The sequence below is a fragment of the Balaenoptera physalus genome (genome assembly GCF_965194825.1).
Source record: "Balaenoptera physalus genome assembly, chromosome: 13".
Classification (NCBI taxonomy): domain Eukaryota; kingdom Metazoa; phylum Chordata; class Mammalia; order Artiodactyla; family Balaenopteridae; genus Balaenoptera; species Balaenoptera physalus.
In genome coordinates, this window is record NC_138892.1 from 46,236,244 (window position 1) to 46,254,520 (window position 18,277).

At 42.5% G+C, this 18,277-nt stretch overlaps 1 protein-coding gene and 1 long non-coding RNA gene across 2 annotated transcripts in view; one reads left to right on the top strand and one right to left on the bottom strand.

Annotated features, from left to right (window-relative positions):
* LOC309640468 overlaps positions 1–18,277 on the top strand; it is a 163,571-nt gene that overhangs the window by 64,955 nt on the left and 80,339 nt on the right. The gene's annotated exons all lie outside the window — the stretch shown is intronic.
* Positions 1–18,277, bottom strand: part of TPH2 (tryptophan hydroxylase 2) — an 87,852-nt gene that overhangs the window by 3,212 nt on the left and 66,363 nt on the right. The window contains exon 9 of the mRNA XM_082419006.1: positions 6,951–7,046. Within this exon, the coding sequence (XP_082275132.1) occupies positions 6,951–7,046 (96 nt within the window). The remainder of the gene's footprint in view (positions 1–6,950; positions 7,047–18,277) is intronic.

Here is an 18,277-nt window from a genome sequence, read left to right on the forward strand (position 1 = left end):
CAGTGCAGTGAACATCAAGGGATTTGGGGTTCCACATGACTAATAATTCAAACAATTGCACAGTTTCAATAAACAAAATGTGCCTTGATGAGAGCTGTTGCTCCTCTGCAAAGAATAGGCCCCCTATTGGCTCACCAGGGCTTTCAGAACTAGAAGTTCCTTTCTTCGCAGCCATACATTCTGGGTGCATTTTATTTAGTATGTTGCTCTAATTGTCCATTTATCCATCAGTACATATGAAAAGGAGGACAGTGACTGACTCAGTGTCCTAGATGTTTCCACGTTCTCACCCCCGCATTCAGGGGCATGGCAGAGTGGTAGCCATATAGGCTATATGAACGTTTAAGCCATGGCTCCCTCAGGGCTTTCCTGCTGAGCCAGACTTTTCACCAGGTCAAGGACAAGCACAGGAAGAGGGTGAAACTTGTCTGCTTAGGTCTGGAATGCTGTGATAGGACATTAGCACCCTCAGCAGTCACCCTGTGTAGAGGATGCCTCCAGAAGATGTGTATGTAATAACAGAGACCGAAATCAGTGTAGTTTTAGAAAAATGTATCATGTTATGATTCTACTGGATACTCAGATGAGCTCATTTCATCTTCTTAACAGGTAAATGGGATGAGAGTGGATCAAGAAAAAGCCCAGAGGGCAGGGTGCTCTGCCCCAGACTTCAAGAAAAGTCAGTGGATTCACAGCCTATGATTTGAAGCAAAGACCGTCACATAATACATCTCACACTTGCCTAATGTACTAATCAAAAGGAAAACTGGAAGCTCACTGTTCTAAGCTCTCAACAATGCAGTCTATCCTCAAGATCCTGCTGCGTCCAATACCTGGTTACGTGCTGGGGACCTCTCCATCCATGGAGTATGGGACCAGTTCTATCCCTTGGCTGTTACAAATATGGAAATGACAATGGCACCCAAGGATTAGCCTGGAGAATGAAAAGAGCCCAGAGTTGGGGGAGCAGCCACGGAGTAAGGCCAACAAATGAGGTGGTGATCGCACCTGTAAGTGGTCCCATTTACTGATGGGGAGCTCTCTTGTGTGATGACTGCCAGGAACATCCACGCAGCCCATGAGGGCCCCTGTTTCTGAACACTAAAGCATAGCTCAAGGGCCATAAAATAGCATTCACGTCTTTCCTGATTCCACTGTCCAATGGAGCAAAGCCCTACTGAGTTTGCTTCTCAGCTCCTATCCACATCTCTCTCTAAGCGACCTTGGTTTTGGGGAGCAGCTATCATGCCCTCTCCTCTGTGTCCAGCGTAGCTTCTCTGTAAACATAGAGCCAAACTGCTTGATGTCCCCAGAGAGCTCCACGGTGAATCCTTTCCAGAGCGTTAACAGTCTGATATCCTGAAGTCTGCAAGAATTAATCCAACTTCCTGCAGAGAGAGGCTTTATAATGCTGAGAGAATCTGGCTGACAGTCTTTTACTCTCAAGCCATTTTTAAAGTGCAGGAATACTTGAGAATCACCTCTCGTCTACATGCTCTCTAAAAGGACTGTTTTGCATTTACCCATAGGGCCAAAGACAACAACCCAGGACTTGGAGCCGGGAGACCTAGATTCTAAACATAGCTGTCCCACAGGTTTATCAAATGAGTGAAAATTCCGCAGGTTAAGATGCAGTTTCCTCTTCGATAAACTGAAAAGATTATATCTACATGAATTCTAAAGCTCTTCTTGCAATACGATTTTAACAGGGCCTGCAAATACACAGCTCTCATACCACCATCCCCTCCCTCCACCCCAACCAGCATAAATTCACCATAGCAGCCTTTCCCACTGGGCCTGGGCATGGCCTTCCCACCCTTCCCAACAGAGATGGCCGTTACCAATTAATTGGCTTTAGCGCACAAATTCAGACTTATTTGCCAGTTCCAGTCTTTTAAATAAAAAATCTCTTTCAACATCAAAAATTTCCCAGAACCCAATTAGCTCCTACATGATCTGGGGCAAATGATTTCACCTCTGTCAGCCTATTCCAGTGTTAATCTGGAAAATGGAAATACTTACAGTTATCTATAATCCAGGAATATGGTGAGAATTAAAGGAGGCTATACATGCAAAGAGCCTGGCACATGGGAAGTGTTCAGTAAATTATGTTATCCTTGCTACTTCCGTCTCCAGATGATGCTTGGTGTACATATGCAGCCAGCCACACCTTCCACCATTGGTACAGCTCCTCTGAAACCCATCGAGAAAAGGAGCATGTCCCTAGCTATGAGGCTGCCAGGTCCTAGACCGCAACAGTGCCTGTGCTGAGTTCATCAGCTCAAAATCTTCCTTCCTTCCAGCCACCTGCCTTTGCAATGACACGGAGTTATCATCTCACATCTTCTAGATGTAAACCTGTGATCCTCACCCTCTATATTAGGACTGGTTAAAGTTAGGAAAAAACTCAAGTGTGAAGTCTAGGTAGTTTGGGTCCTAGATTCTGAATAAAAATTTGCAAACACCCCTACACTCACACTACAATCATCTTTTCCCGCGTCAGAACAACAAATATATACATTTGTATATGTATGTACGTATGTGTGTCTATTAAATTTTTGAACCTTCCTCAAATGTTCTTCCTGCTAACCGAGCACAGTGTGGTAGCAACATCCCTATTGCCAAACTGGGTGATGAGGGCATCACACTTCTTTTCATCAGTGATGTTGAAAGTTTCAGCAGTTTGAATAAGCTGCAGTGGGGAGGGAACAAACTCCCTCTTCAAGAAATCCCTGTGTAAAAGCCAAAGACCCTTCTCTGGCTCCCAATGTCCAGCATTTGCTCTGTTATTACTAACAGTGCTCCTGCAGGAAAGGAAGAGGCAAGAGGAAGGGAGCTGTGAGCCATCGGAACGCGGGAAAGGTGTGAGAGCTCAGACACTCTCAGAGTCCCAACTCCAGCCACCCCGCTGACATACTGGATGACCTCAGGGAACCCACGGGGGCCTTGGGCCTCTTCTCTACAGCCTGGCAGTAATTCTGACCACCTCACAGAGTTGCTGCAAGTGGCTGTAAATACAAATGATTGTAATAAATGTAAGGCTGTTCTGTGAAGGCTGATGAATAGCTCTATAGAAGCAGTGCAATAAATTCACCATGCAAGGATGTCCTAAAACTAAAGCCAAAATATAATAATAATTAAAATTTTAAGAACCACCAGCTTTGTCCAAACCTGAAAAGCAGAACAGATGTATTTGTATGTAATATTCCATCAACTCCTATGGGGTAGGTGCTAAAGGCTATTTACCAAAAAAAAATCTAATCTCTGCCCTTAAGGAAACAAAGAACTAGACTTTACCCTTACCCATGAAAAAGGAGAGATTGCCTTTTGCTTTGAGATGGATTAACTTTTTGAGATAAGACTCAGCCAACTCATCGATTAGTAATCAGTTGCTTACCACCTCGTGTGAACAAGATCTCCTCACTGTTGCTTCTCCAAGGGAACTGGATTCAGCAAAGACCCATATTCATCACTTTCTTAGACCTTCCCTTCTAGAGACTCCAAGTTTCTTGAAATCTGAACTTTCAATTTTGAGTTTGTTGAATAAAATAAATGAATGAATGAGTGAATACAAATTTCTTAATGAGAGACTTACATAGTTAGGTCAACTCTGAGATAGAGAGAAAAAGAACATTAAAGGAAAGACACATACCAGACTGTGGGTGAACAGCAAGCAATTATTCTATTTTCAACCTTTTTTTTAAGTCAGTTTTCCAGATGATCTAGCTCATTAGCAACTGTTCCCCACAGTGATGAAGGTATGGAAAGGCCCTTCCCAAATACATTTTTGGAATTCATAAAAGTACATCACAGAAAAAATAATTAGAACAAGAGAGAGAGCAATCATTGCTGAGATTTTTTAAAAATTGTCTTTATAGTCATCAGATTTATGTTAGTTTTTATAAGCATTTCCATATTTATTTTTTTCTCTCTTCAAAGATAAAAAATAAGCACTGTCAAAAAATAAGAGGGAGGGCTTCCCTGGTGGCGCAGTGGTTAAGAATCTGCCTGCCAATGCAGGGGACACGGGTTCGAGCCCTGGTCTGGGAAGATCCCACATGCTGCGGAGCGGCTGGACCCGTGAGCCACAACTACTGAGCCTGCGCGTCTGGAGCCTGTGCTCCGCAACAAGAGAGGCCACGGTAGTGAGAGGCCCGCGCACCGCGATGAAGAGTGGCCCCCGCTCGCCACAACTGGAGAAAGCCCTCGCACAGAAACAAAGACCCAACACAGCCATAAATAAATAAATAAATAAATTTATTTAAAAAAAAAAATAAGAGGGAAAAATGAAAGCTATCCTTCAAACTATAGATATACTACTTGGAAGTGCTTGGCCAGCTCTGACATGCAACATTTACACTCTGAAAACTTAGCCTCTTAAAGCACACATTTAAAAATGTGTTCAGTTCAAGGAAAGAAGATGAACTGTGCATAGTTACGTAAAAATTATAAGGACTACACCAAAACCTCCAACAACTTACCCAAGACCTACATATGGGCTATAATTGGAGCAGCAAAAAACACATTTTACCACAAGAGGTAACTGCATTCGAAACTGTAAGTGGGTTTGCACAGGAATTATTATAATGCTATTAATAAAGTTATCCCCACCTGGGCTCAGAACTGTCATTTGTTCTTCCAAATAAAAGTTGGACAGATGTATTCACAAGCGCTGGGGGAAGGCTCTGGGCGCTGACACCGAGCGGGGCAGGGATGAGGTGAGGGTAAAGCTAAGACTCTAAGGAAAGGTCTCATGTTACGTATTCTCTGTGAACAGTCAGAAGACATTTCATATAGAAGGAATTTCTGAGTTGTAAAAATGGTCTAAAGTAGCAATCATAGGGATGTTGGGAGTGTTGAAATTTGGGAATGGAAGAATGCTAATGACCAGAGGTGATGGACCAGAACAAGAAGATTCACAGCAGACAATGCCCTTCACATGTTTCTGGCTGATTTCCATTTCCAGACGATTCGGTCCATACCAATAGGAACAAAAACAACAGATTCACCCCAGTGCTGCCTCCACATGCCTCATTAACCAGACCAGAGGACCCTGCTGAAAGTTGGGGCAATAAGAGAGATTTGTTTCTTTTGCTTCTGGTATCATTTATAAGCCCTCTGAAGAGAATGTAAATAGATGTAGCTCAAGAGCTACATAATTTTCTGACTAATTCTTTTCTCAGGGAAATCAAGAAACAATCTGTAGAAGACATGGGTCTTACAGAGATATGACATCATGCTATTGCTGTGGGCTTTGAGATTAACCCCAAATGGATTTTTTTGTTGTTGAGAATTTAGTAAAAAAAAAAAAAAAAATTTAACACATTACATCAGGCTTTTGTTACATTAAATATTATCATCTATTCCAGCCAGGCAGGGCCTCAGGCAGCTCCCTTAATGGGCCAGGCTTTGAGTAGAGCACACACACTGCTATCTGCTGATTGATTCAGCATCTCATCCGCCCCTTATTCATCCTTCCCACTCCTCCAGAATCAGCGTGGGCAGTAGGACCCTCATCAGGAAGCCTTCCCAGGCATGGGCTAAAATGTGCCAGGCACATTTGTCACACTGTCTGTATTATCTTGGTCGTTTATCTCCTGCACTAGAATGTAACCTCCTTGATAACAGGGATCCCAGGCAATAGGGCCTAATGGTCAAGGACTTGGATCCTGGAGCCTAGACTGCCTGGGCTCGGGACCACCTCCAACACTTATTAGCTGTGTGACCTTGAACAAGCTCTTTAATGTCTTTATACCTCAGTTTTCTCATCTGTGATAATGGTGTTACTTATCCCATTGGGTTGTTATGAGAATTAAGTGGGTTAATATGTTTAAAGCACCTAAAATACTAAAGTCTATTTAAGTGTCTTATGAGGCAGTTGTTATCTTCTTCATATTCTTATTCTTCATCATCATTATTTGTCTTTGTATCCTCAGTGCCTGGCATAGTACATGGCGCATAGTAGATGCTCAACCAAATATTTGTGGAATGAATGAATGAATGAAGTCATAAAGTGAATGGACTCAATGAAACTACAGTTAAATTGCATCTTTCAAAAGTACAAACATCTAAAAAGTTCCAGTAATCATATATATCCCAGTTACATTATGTAAGGATAATAAATACTCAAAATAAAAACCCTAGGATCGTCCATAATCCTGACCTTAGTCTGAATAATCAAAGAAAGATTAAATTATTTTCAGTACCATTTCCAGATTACACATCACAATGCATTCTAAATTCATCAAAACTTGCTATCCCCCAGTGGTATACAGATAGCAATTCTTAAGTAACCAGAATATTTAAATGATCAGAATGCCCCAGACTCCAACATTTCTGAATAAATGATTATTTTACTGTATTTTAAGGCAAAAAAAAAAAAAAAATAGCATCCCTTAGGCATCACTACACATATTAGATACCTCTTGGACCACACATTTATTTAGGTGGGTTTTTTTTATTGTATATGCCCCTAAATGTTTGAATTTACATTAATTCTGAAGAAGCTAAAATAACCTCTGATTCCCCTTTAGGAAGCAGATGCTGGGGAATCCATGGGAGCCGTGGGGATGACAGAAATGAGAGAGGCCAAGCCACCCTTCCAAGGGAATTTCAATCAGTAGGATCACTGCTAGCTCAGTGCCCACTTTTCAGCACTAAATTTAGGCCAGTCATCTGTTACCCAACATTTGAGCATACATTTGTCATTCCTGTCGATTCGTGCACATGGCTGCTCAGCCATTTGAGTCACACCACAAACCCAGAAAGGCATGACCCATTTTCAGAAGTGCAAAAAGTTAGGTCAGCACCCACATATGAGGTACCAAATCCCCTGTACTAAATATTTTTGGGGTATCTGCGAGTGGAGAGACTCAGACCGACAAATCAATATTTTCCATGACCTTGAACCAGTTTGCTTGGGAAGGATACTTTCGTTCACAGCTTCATACCTTTAATTCTCCAATGGAGGAAAGCAGTCCAGCTCCATAAGCTCGCAGTTGCCCTTCTTGCTTGCAAAGGCCAAACTCAATGGTGAAGAAATAGCACTGAAAAAGAAGTGGACACACATCCAGTGAACTGGGCAGTAAGTTCTTCTGTAAAATAAAATGGCACCCAAAATAAAATGGTGCACTCTGCGTAATTTCTTCAGCACTGTCAATTAAAACGCATTTAAGTCAAGAAGATTTATTGACATTTATTGCCTAATAATCCCTCCCTAGTTTAAAGGTAAATGGAAAAAGTATTAAGTACTAAGAGCCTTATGCCTCCTGGATTCAGAAACCCTATGAGTCAAATCATAGTCCTTGCAATGACTCTAAAATTTAAAAAAACCACAGATTTAGAAAGAATGAATATGTCACAATGATAATGCCAGAAGAATATGCTACTATATTTAATAAGTTGTGGTTCCGTAGCACTGTGTAAATGTGGAAAAATAACTTGGAATTCAGTAATCCTAAACTGATTTTTGCAGTTTGTTTATTCATTCAACAAACATTTGTTGAGTACCTACTATGTGCCAATGCTTGGTAAAGAATTGTGGTGAAGAAACCAGGAAAGAGCAAGAAAACAAGTATATGCCTACCAAATTACCATTTTCTTAGCAAACTCTTAAATGGATAACTATGTATGCACTTACATGTATACATATACATTAAATACATATAGTAAGAACCATTTCATTGGCCCGAGTTTTACCATCATCAACTACTACAGCTTCCCCAAGATATTAAAATCTACACTTGCTTCTGTTGAGTTCCTAGGAAATCAACCTAGACAGACAGAAATCTCCATACACCCAAAAAACTCACGACTCTTGAGAGGGGCTGAAATTACACAATTTGTGCTCCGAGAGGAAAGTGAGAAGCTGACAATGAGCAATAAAAAATTTCATCAAATTAACACTGTCCTGCATTAGTGATGATGGAGCAATGAAGGGGTTGAGAAAGAGAATGTAGACATCCCTGAAAAGGAGCAGAAAATACTAATTATTTCTAGCCCATGGCTATTTGCCCTATTTTTATCTGGAGGTTAAGATGTCCCTTGGTTCTGGAGGGTTTTATATTTTTATTATGTGCGGACGATCTCTGAAGTTGAGTGGTCAATGCTCTGCAGCCCTGGGCTGGACCCGAAGGCCTGGTCATTCCAGGTCATGGAGCTGAGCCTCCAGAGGCAAAATTTCCTTTCTTGATTCGTCTCCCGAAGAGGCGAAAATTACAGCCCTTCCTACCCTGTCACCACCCACAGCACCCAGCGGCACCCCCTCTTACTCTGTTCTGACTTGTCTTTCTTCTCTGTCACATCACTTTTTTGACGTGGTCTTGATGTATGAAATATACTGTTTGCCGTCTGTCTCCCCCCACTAAACCATCCGCTCCATGAGAACAGTATCACCGTCTGTTCATCTAGAGCAGAGTTTCCCAATCTCAGCAGTGTTGACACGTTGCGCTGGATAACTCTTTGCTGCAGGGGGCTATTCTGCACACTGGAGGATATTTAGCAGCACCCTGGTTCTGTCCCCTAGGTGCCAGTAGCAACCCCCCCCATTTGCAACGACCAATAACGTCTCCAGACATTGAAAAATGTTCCCAGAGGGACAACATCGCTCCTGGCTGAGAACAACTGACACAGACCAGTGCCAGAAACATAATAAGAGCTCAGTAAATATCTGGTGAATAAATAAACAAATAGTGAATGAAGTATTTCTAAATTAGGCTTTTTGTGTGACAGCAGGACCTGGAGGAAAGACACACACAAGGAGGCCTGAGTCCTAGTCTTACCCCTGCTTCTAATTAGCTCTGTGACCACAACCTCTCTGGGTTGTAGTTTTCCTGCCTATGACATCTATTCATTCATCTACTTATTCTACAGACACTCCTACAAACCTATTAAATGCCAGACTCCGCTCTAGCAGAGAACAAGGGAACAAAGTTCCCCGACCCATGAAGCAGGTATGCTCCTGGGATGAGACAAGTAACAACAATAACAACGAAAGTCAACATACAGGATGAATGTCAGGTGAAATCTGCTATATAAATCTGCTATATAAATAATAATATCATGTAACTGTCAGAGAGCAAGCAGAGGATATGGCTGTTTTAGATGGAGGGATCAGGGAAAGCCTCTCTGCCGGAGTGATCTTTAAGCTGCAACCTGCTTGAAAATGGCCCTTTCTTTAAGAAAATGAACAAGCCAGCTGTACAAAGACCTAGGGGGAAAAGTGTTCCCAGCAAAGGAAATAGCAAATGCAAAGGCCCTGAGGCACGGATAGATGTGTATTTCCAAGGGTGTCGGGAAGCTATTGGAAGGTTTTAGGCTGGAGAGAGATGTGTTCTGATTTCATTTCCAAAAGATCACGCTGGTGCTGGGTAAAGAATAGATTGTAGGGGCAAGAGTGGAAGCAGAGAGACCAGTTGGAAGGCAGTGGCAGTCAAGACAAGGGTGGTGAGCGACTTAGAGGATGACTTGGGCCAGCGGTAGCAGGGGGTTGGGAGAACTCAGTATCACAGAGGCCTCATGAGAAGAACCAAAATAAGAGATGTGAAAATGTGTTGAAAAGTTAAAATACAGAGGATGAAATGTACAGCATAGGAAATACAGTCAATAATATTGTAATAACTTTGTATGGTGACAGATGGCAACTAGACTTATCTGGTGATCATTTTGTAATGTATAGAAACAATGAATCATTACGTTGTACACATGAAACTAACATAATATTGTAAGTCAAATATACTTCAATGACAAAAAATAAAGAAATGTTAAAATACAGCCCTCAAGTCTGTCCTCCAAAAAATTTTGCACAGTCCTGGGCACAGTGGAGACGTGATCATACAGTCATAGAACGGGAAGCCTGGAAGTTCACCCTCTTACTTTACCAAAAGGAAAACTCAGGTTTAAGGAGATGAAGTGATTTACCCAGGACCAGTCTAGATGGTGATATTTAAGAGATCCAGAGCTCAGTGTTTTATGAGCTCAACATCTGTCACATTTTAAAGTTTCCAGGTAAAAGATTAAGAGATGCATGATTTTTTCCTTACAACCAAAAAAATGGGGAAATGAAAGGTTAAATCAGGAAAACTAGAATCTCATGACATCTTCTTAGTATGTCTTTGGCTGATTTCTCTAATTTGTATTGCATTTATAGCACATGATGTGAAATCCTTGGAGCCTTAACGTTGAATACAGAAGAGTTTGTGAAAAAATGTGCTCTCATGTTCAAAAGCCTCCAAAATAGTACACATATGGAGCCAGCTACAGGAGCATTTAGGTCAGCCTATTATGTGCATTTTTAATTTTCCTTATGCTATATCAGTGCATACATAATGCACAGTCATGGTTATGATCCAAATCAAAGCAGGCTGAGAGAGCCCCTGAGAAAATCTGGTGCACCGTTCTCACGGTCCTCACCTAGATCTGGCATCCCGTCCTAGTGTGGCAGGAATTAAAAGGTCTGCATCAACTCGGCTAAAAATTCCAAGCTAAATCTATCAGTGTGTCTTCGATCCTTGTGCTTCTAGAATCAGGGTAACCTCAGAGGCAAGAGCCACTGGATGTCTTCTTTCCCGTTGCTTAGAATGCTCTCTGGCCTCATCCCTCATCTGGGAATCCTTCCAGAAACTCTGACCTTACACAGTTCCATCTGCTCATCCCCTAGCTGCCTTTCCCTCTGGTTTCCTGCTGTCCTTGACCAAGGAATGAGCCTAGATGCTGCTTCTACAGCCTCTCACCAGAGAATTAGACCTTTCACCTTAAGATAGCTTTCCATTTGCAGCTCCATGTGTGGCTAACAGATAAAGCGGGATGATAAAATGTACCTGAAGCTCGGGTGTTGGCAAAATTTGAATTACGGACTTGCTCAGGATCATTTTTCCCTTTCTGTTTCTAATGCCTCAAAATGCATAAGGTGTAGACCTCAAAATGCAGAAGACCCTGGGCACAATCACTAATGGGGAGGAGGGGGCAATTGCACGTGTCTTCTGCCTGGTTTTAAGTGCAAAGCCTGCTTAGAGTTGGACTGGATGACCCCTGGAGACCCTTCAAAATCCAAGGGTAGCTAATTGCTTCTTGAAATTTTAAGAAAATATAATTTGTTTTCCTCAGAGCACTTGCCATATGTGGATCTGTAATATATTCCCAAGAGATTTACCAAATAAATATCCTACCTATTATCAAAAAAAACAAAAATCAAAAAACCCCACAAAAAATAAAAAACCTGAGCCCTATAAGAATTCCTGTAAAAGAGGATTGCAGAGTCTTGGCCACTAATGTCTTTTAAACAGAAACAAACAATAATACTAAGACTAACACCTCCCAAATTGAAGGGTACCTTTCATCAAAGCTGATGTTCATGAATTCCAAGTTCTACATACCACTAATTATAAGTAATTATTTATAAATATTTTATTCGAATATAATTACATATAATCATTAACTGAAAACCAAAACAGGAATGATATATCGGACCTCTTCCCTAGAAGAAAAGCAGAGTCATTTACATACACATAGTCATTAAGCAGAAGAAGGTCTGAGTGACGACCTGAGATCCAAACACGGCTGTGGAACACAGCCACGGCATCAGCTAGCAGGGAGTGTGCTTAAGAAAATGAGATAGGTCGCCCAATGCTGCCATCTACCGATCACTACTGGTAGTGCACCACTCTCGCAGCAGTTCTGGCCTAGCCAAATGGGCATTGCGAGAGCGGGAGGGAACATCGTCCAGAGACACTGAACACAGAAACAAAATCCACCTGGTCCCATATAGTGATTTACAAAAGGACACGATGCAACATCCTTCTTACGTTTGGTGTTAGGTACCTGAAGCTCTTGCTAAGGCACATACCATACTCCAATTAAAGAGATGTACACCTTTCTCAAATTCTTGGTGAAAAAGAAATTTATTGTTCCAATTTTCCTCTGGAAGGGTCCTGTTGCCTCCCAGTTCCCCAACGCTCTGCATCCTTTTAAATAATTATATAACCTCTTCCTGAGAGTCAGTCTGTATTCTTAAATTGGATTAAAATGGTGCGCAAAGTCCTAGGAAGACGGCCAGGTATCCTACTTCTTTTACTTTGTCCGGGAAAGTGGTCTATACACATCATTTAATAAATGCCTGAGTGAGTGAGTGAGTGAGTCAGTGAGTGATGTATATTCTCTACTACCTTCACTAAAAATATGATCTTTTCAAACTGATAATATATACTTCTAAGTAATTGCATACATCATTCCACATCTAGAATTCCATCATCAACATATGCAGGACAGACAGGAACCAAGAAGTTAGCAAAGAATGTTGGAAACGGCCCTGAGATGTGCTAAACATAACAAAAGGTTATGTGCTAAATTTGATTTGCTTTACACGTAAAATTATCCTTATCTAGTACACAGTTCAAATAAACTTCAGTTATGTAGCTTCTAAGCCCACACCCTAACATGAGAGGGGAACAAGAAAAATATACCAAAAGCAGATCCAACAACTCAAAAAGCACAGAAATACAATATTTGGTGTTTGACTAAACACCCTAAACACTTCCATACTTGAAGTTTTCACTAAACAACCGAATTCAATCACGACAGTAAGACATCAAAATAATAGGAAAACTTAGCCAGTAGAGCTGCAGTTTAACAAAGTGTTCGCACATATGTCATCTTACTGCAAATCTGCTGCCTTCCTACTAACTTGATAGAGTAGTTACTATTTTTTCCATTGTACTGATGGGAAAGCTGAGTCTCAATGATCAAGGGATCTGCCCAGATTCCTCGACCCATGGTTGGCAGAGCTGGGAGTCAAACTCCAGTTTCCTAGCTTCAGATCCCGCCTTGTTTCCTCGTCAGCAAGTGAGCTTACAGGTGCAGAGCCACTACCAGCCCGTCAAACTAGCACAACAGTCCCTGTTGCTGAAATACTGAACTACCTCCAGAATGGGTATAAATAGCTATGACTCCACACTCCCCAAGTGCCCCCAGCCAGCCACGCTGCCCCAGCCCTCTCCTGGGTTCTGTTCCCCCTACCCTCCCCAGCACCACCACTTCTTCATGATCGAGAAAATAAGGTCTCAACACCCATGAAGCTGGGGCCTAGAGGACCCGGCTCCCACACAAGTGTGACGAGCATCGTTCTATTTGGTACCCATGTCATAACAAGAGGATCAGTCCCAGAAAGGAAGAATGCTATGCAAAGATGTTCTTACACCAGGGATCTGCACCTCAGTAAGTGCAGATAAAAACACAGAAAAAGAGCCATGTGTCTCACAGCCTTCCTTTCTCTCACATCTTTCCATCAAACAACTAGCATGTCAAAGAATACACTTGAAAAATTGTTGAACCAGTGAAGAGGGTCCAAGATCCCAACCCACTCACTCCTCTACCATGAATCCCCAGCTACTAGAGTCTGGATTTTAGCCACATCAAATTTCAGCTTACAAGCAGCAAGTACCTTCTCACCTTTGGCCACAATTCCCTTAATCTTGATTAAACTGCAAATAATAATAGGATTGGAACAGAAATGAGGCTTGATAGCTAAGGGGGAAACTTTGAAACAGAACTGCTAAGGCAATACTGTACAAATCCACACCGGGAAACGAAAGTGAAAATGGAGGCTACCCTGCTTAAGCCATGGAAGTCACCACGTAAATGTCACAAGATAGAAAACTTCTCACCAGGCATCAATTTTTTTTGTTGTTTCTTTGACCATTTAAAGTGCCAGGAGTCACACATAAAGCCAAATCACACTAGGGTGCAACGATTACCCCCCCGGGCTTTGTTTGCAGAGCAAGGGTTACTGGCTAGAGACATTCTCTGGAACTGGGCTTCAAAAGATAGCAGAACAGGGGATTTTGCAGGCTTCATTAGTTTACTCTGGGCTACTCCTGTGAGAAACAAAAGTGCAAGAAATGCTAGAAACTTAGAGCTGGAAGACATTGGTTTTTTGCAGTCCTGGGCTATAGCCGCTCTGTAACCACTAGGCCCTCGCACCCCATCTCGAAGCCTCCCCTTGGTCAAAGGAAGCAACCCACTATGTGTTCACAGATTCGAGGGTCAGTCACTGTCTAGATCCTAGGGATTATTGTTCAGATGCCTTGCAGGATTGTCTCCACACTCATATTTTCCACGAGCCTCTAAATGAAAACCACTATAGCTCTTGGCAGATCACAACTTAATCAATACATTTTTTAAATTTATACTTGTTCAATTCTACTGTGCCGAGCTCTACTTGAGATTACAAAAATAGCTAAAGATATGGTCTCTATGCTCAAGAAAGGTACAATACAAAAAAAAAAATAAAAAGAAAGGTACCATACAAAAGGGTAGACAAGACTAATCTAAAAATAACAGCAACAACAGTAATAATAATGTCCTGCTGTTTTAATCCTACCATAAACTTCTGTCAAATTGCAGTGTGCTTATCTGTCTCAGAAGACGAGGAATATGAAGTTTATGTTGGACTTTTTGAAGGATAAGTGGGATCTCAGAGGGATTTCAGGAAGAGAGGAAGTTGTTGGAAAGAGTAATATCGATGGGCTGGGGGAGGGGAGTGATTTCTGGGAACCCAAAATGCAAATCGTAGGAAGGTAAAGGTAAATCAAAGTATAGAATGGACCAGATCACAGGCTCCACTTGAACGGTAGAGACTGCCTCCTTCATCAGTGGTTCTCCTCAAGTCAAGACAGACAAAAACAAGTTGAGAAAAAGAAGAGGGTTGGGATTTGAGTATGTTCTGTCTTCTAGAAAACAATGACCCTGAATTGTGAAAAGAGCAATTAAGAACAGCCATGGAATGAATTAAAATGTAAAAACCTAAGCTCTGAGGAAACATTACGGCAAACCTTGTGGAAAATTGATCATCATATACAAAAGGCACATCCATGTGGAAAATTGATCATCATATACAAAAGGCACATCCATAGGGAGGAAAAAGAAGCGGCAGCAGAAGACAACTTTTAGTGAAGAATACATTGACATAGGCGATTTTCAGCAGCATTGTTTTAGTTAGGACTTTTCTGTGTGTTTCTTAATTACCCTTTCCTATATCTTTTTGGTCGCTTTCAAGAACAAATGGATGATTTGTTTAAGTGCCCTCTGGCCATTTCAGTTTTATTGCCCCTTCTTCAGCTTATCTGAGAGCATTTTCAACTTCAAAGGAGACCACCTGACTTAGTATCATTTAACACTTACTAGTTTTTACATCAGGCTTTAATGGTATTTTTTAATTAAAAAAAGACAGAAAAAAGAAGCATCTCTCATCCCTTGCCTCCCGCTCAAGGACTAACAGAATGACAAGCTTTCACTTCCTATCAGGGCCACCTGAGCCGCTGGTCCACCCCTAAAACTCCGACAGGATCCACTCTAAGACACTCCACCCCCAGGGCGCAATGTCAGGTCATGATGGCCATATGGTGGCCCAATTACAAACTTTCGCTGTCGCCACCAGCCTAGAGTACAGGTCCATAGTTCATATGGCAGAAAAGACCCTCAAGGACCTTAGGGCCCCGGCCTCCTCCAGCCCTCTCCCTCCCTATTGCCCCCCCCAGCACCCCCCCCCCCAGGGAATTGCACAATTTGCAATTGTGCAGATGGACACGCTCTTTTCAGCTTCCCATCTAGGCCTTCGCACACCACCCTTGCTCTGCCTGCGATGCTCTTGTCTTTGCTCAGCCCCTTTGCCGAATTCCTGCTGGTCTGCCAGATGAGGTGCCCTTCGTCTACCATCAGTGTTGTACTTCCGGATCCAGAAAGAAATCTCCAGTCTTCTTGCCTCTCCCTCCACCAGACTCTGAGGTCAGGGACAGGGTCTGACTTGTTTTCGTTGTTGTTTCATGGCTGGTCTCTAGCCCCCTGCCTGACATGTAGCAAGTGCTTAGCAAATATTGAAGGAAGGGAGGAAAGAAGAATTTCCCAGCAGGCTAAGCCAACAGGGTCCATGCCAATCTTCCAGATCAGTAACTACTATCCTCAGCACATTTCCCAACATTACAGACATTTCGAAAAGATGAAAACCCCTTTACTGTAGCCATCAAATCATTTTTTACTTATAGCTTCAGAGATAGATCAGTCCCTTGACCTCTCTCTAGGCCCCATTCGACAAAAGCCAATGGGCCTCTGAGCCAGTGAGGAAGGGAGGAACCGGCCTTCTCGCAGGCCTTCAGGAGCCAGGATGACGGCTGATTGGCAGGTATCTCCTGCGGAAGCTCAGCAATCTTGTGGTTAAGTGGCTTCGTGACAAGGAACAACTCTGAAAATTCGCCAGTTCTGACATCTGGATCTCCTCATCCAAAAACACAGGGGGGAAATTTTTCAGTTTGCTGTTTCTAAGACTGGAAACGAGTCAAGAAAAACGCTAACTATGCTTGGTCGGGGTACGGGGGAGTTTGTGATCAATCCCGCCCTTGAAGCACCTCACTGCCCAGACTGTTCAGAATTAGCACCCACGAGGAATTTCTATCAGCATCCCTGCCTGGACCTTCATTTAGCACATGATGACACATGAGATCAGACAGATGCTATTTTCTCCTGGAGATGAATTTGGGAGATCACCATCCGTCCAATTCCGTTTTCCACAAAAGTCTGTGGCTCTTTAAAAAAGGGCATTAGGAATACAAATAAGCTTCTTTTGAATGTCTTCTGAACCTGCAGGTATTTGGGTTCACAAATCAAAAGCTGGTCTTATATTCAGAATTACTGCTTGGACCCTAGATGTAGTGCGTGAGCCTCCATAACAAAGCGATTCACAGAGTTTGGCTCTTCTTTTAGAGAAATTCCATCTTTTTTCCAAACGACCCTTTGTTGAACTTACTGTGTAACTAGCTACCTTGAAATGGCTAAACTTCACTCTGAGGACACAGACACACACACACCCTTCATTCTCGTACCGGGTGCATGCATCAGCGTTCCGTGTATATATGTGCTTTAATCTACTTTGCACAGAAGACCTACTGAAGCAAATGCTATAGGTTTGGAAGTGCCCAAGAACTGCCTTTTATAACCTAAGCAACTCTGAGCTCCTTGAAGGAGAAGAAAACTGATGAGCACATTCTCATGCATTCATCCTTTGGCACGCCTTAAAATGTTCTGCATCAAATCACACATTCTCCCCAGATGTGGTGATTTGAAAGGTCAGCTCTCGAATGCCTGTATGAAAAAGGAGGTTCTTATGACTCCCTAGTAAGCTGAGGGTAGTCAGCACCACTTTTAGAGGGTCGTTTTATTTTTATCCCTGTGTTGGGAAAAGCAACGCCCTCCCAGACTTTAGGACTAAAGAGCTGGCATTTTCTCACCTATTTATTTCCAGGCAAGACCCAGAGTCTTGCAAAATGATTATATGTCTGAAAACTGGAGAGAAAAGTACGTTTAACAGGGAGAGCCATTTCTACCACCCCATTGCACTAAGCTGTCCTCTATATTAAGCTTTTATTAATGAAGTCATGTTTCTTTTCCCTTCACTAACCAACACCACTACCATCATCATCTCTCACACTCAGAGTCAACACTAACCATCTATATGTGCAAATGGGGTTGGAAAGACTTACCTATGAACTGGGGTCCCTGTGACAACAAGGGTCTATAGGTAATTGAACCTCTAGACAGAATTTCAGCTCAGTTGAGCTCCCCTACCTCTAATAATCACTGCCAATTACTGAAACCTCCACTCTACCACCAAGCTAAACACCTTACATCATGCTCACCACCACCCCCAGAGGCAGGCAATGTGAAGGTAACATAATATGGTGGTTTGAGAGCTTGACTTTGGAGCGAAAGACCAAGGTTCAAAGGCAGGCTCTGCCATTTCCTTGACCTTAGGAAAGTTACTTAGCCTTTCTGAGTCTTAGTTTCCTTGTCTGTAAACTGGAGAAAAATAAATGAATAACTAACATTCATTGAATTCTTACTATGTACCAGCGCTAAATCCCACCCCCCCCCCATTTTACCAATGGGAAGACTGAGGCTTAGGTTGAGCTACTTGGGCAAGTTTGGGGGCAACAGAGCTGGGCTGGAATCAGTTGTGCCTGACCCCCAATGGCCATGTTGCTTGTACTATACCATACTGTTTGCCTCTGCTCTCGGTGACTGCAGGCCCTAGAATTGATGTTTATGTCACCTTTGTGACAGCTGAGCTTGGTGTGTGCCAGGAAAGATAGGGGCCTTTCTAGCTTGCCTACAGTCATCCTTGCCTGGCTTGCACTGGTTAGGTGCCTTCAGTCTAGGGTGTGGACCCTAGATCAGTCAAGCAGCACATCAGAGACCTACCCAGGGCCAGTGAGGAACACACACTAGAAACCAG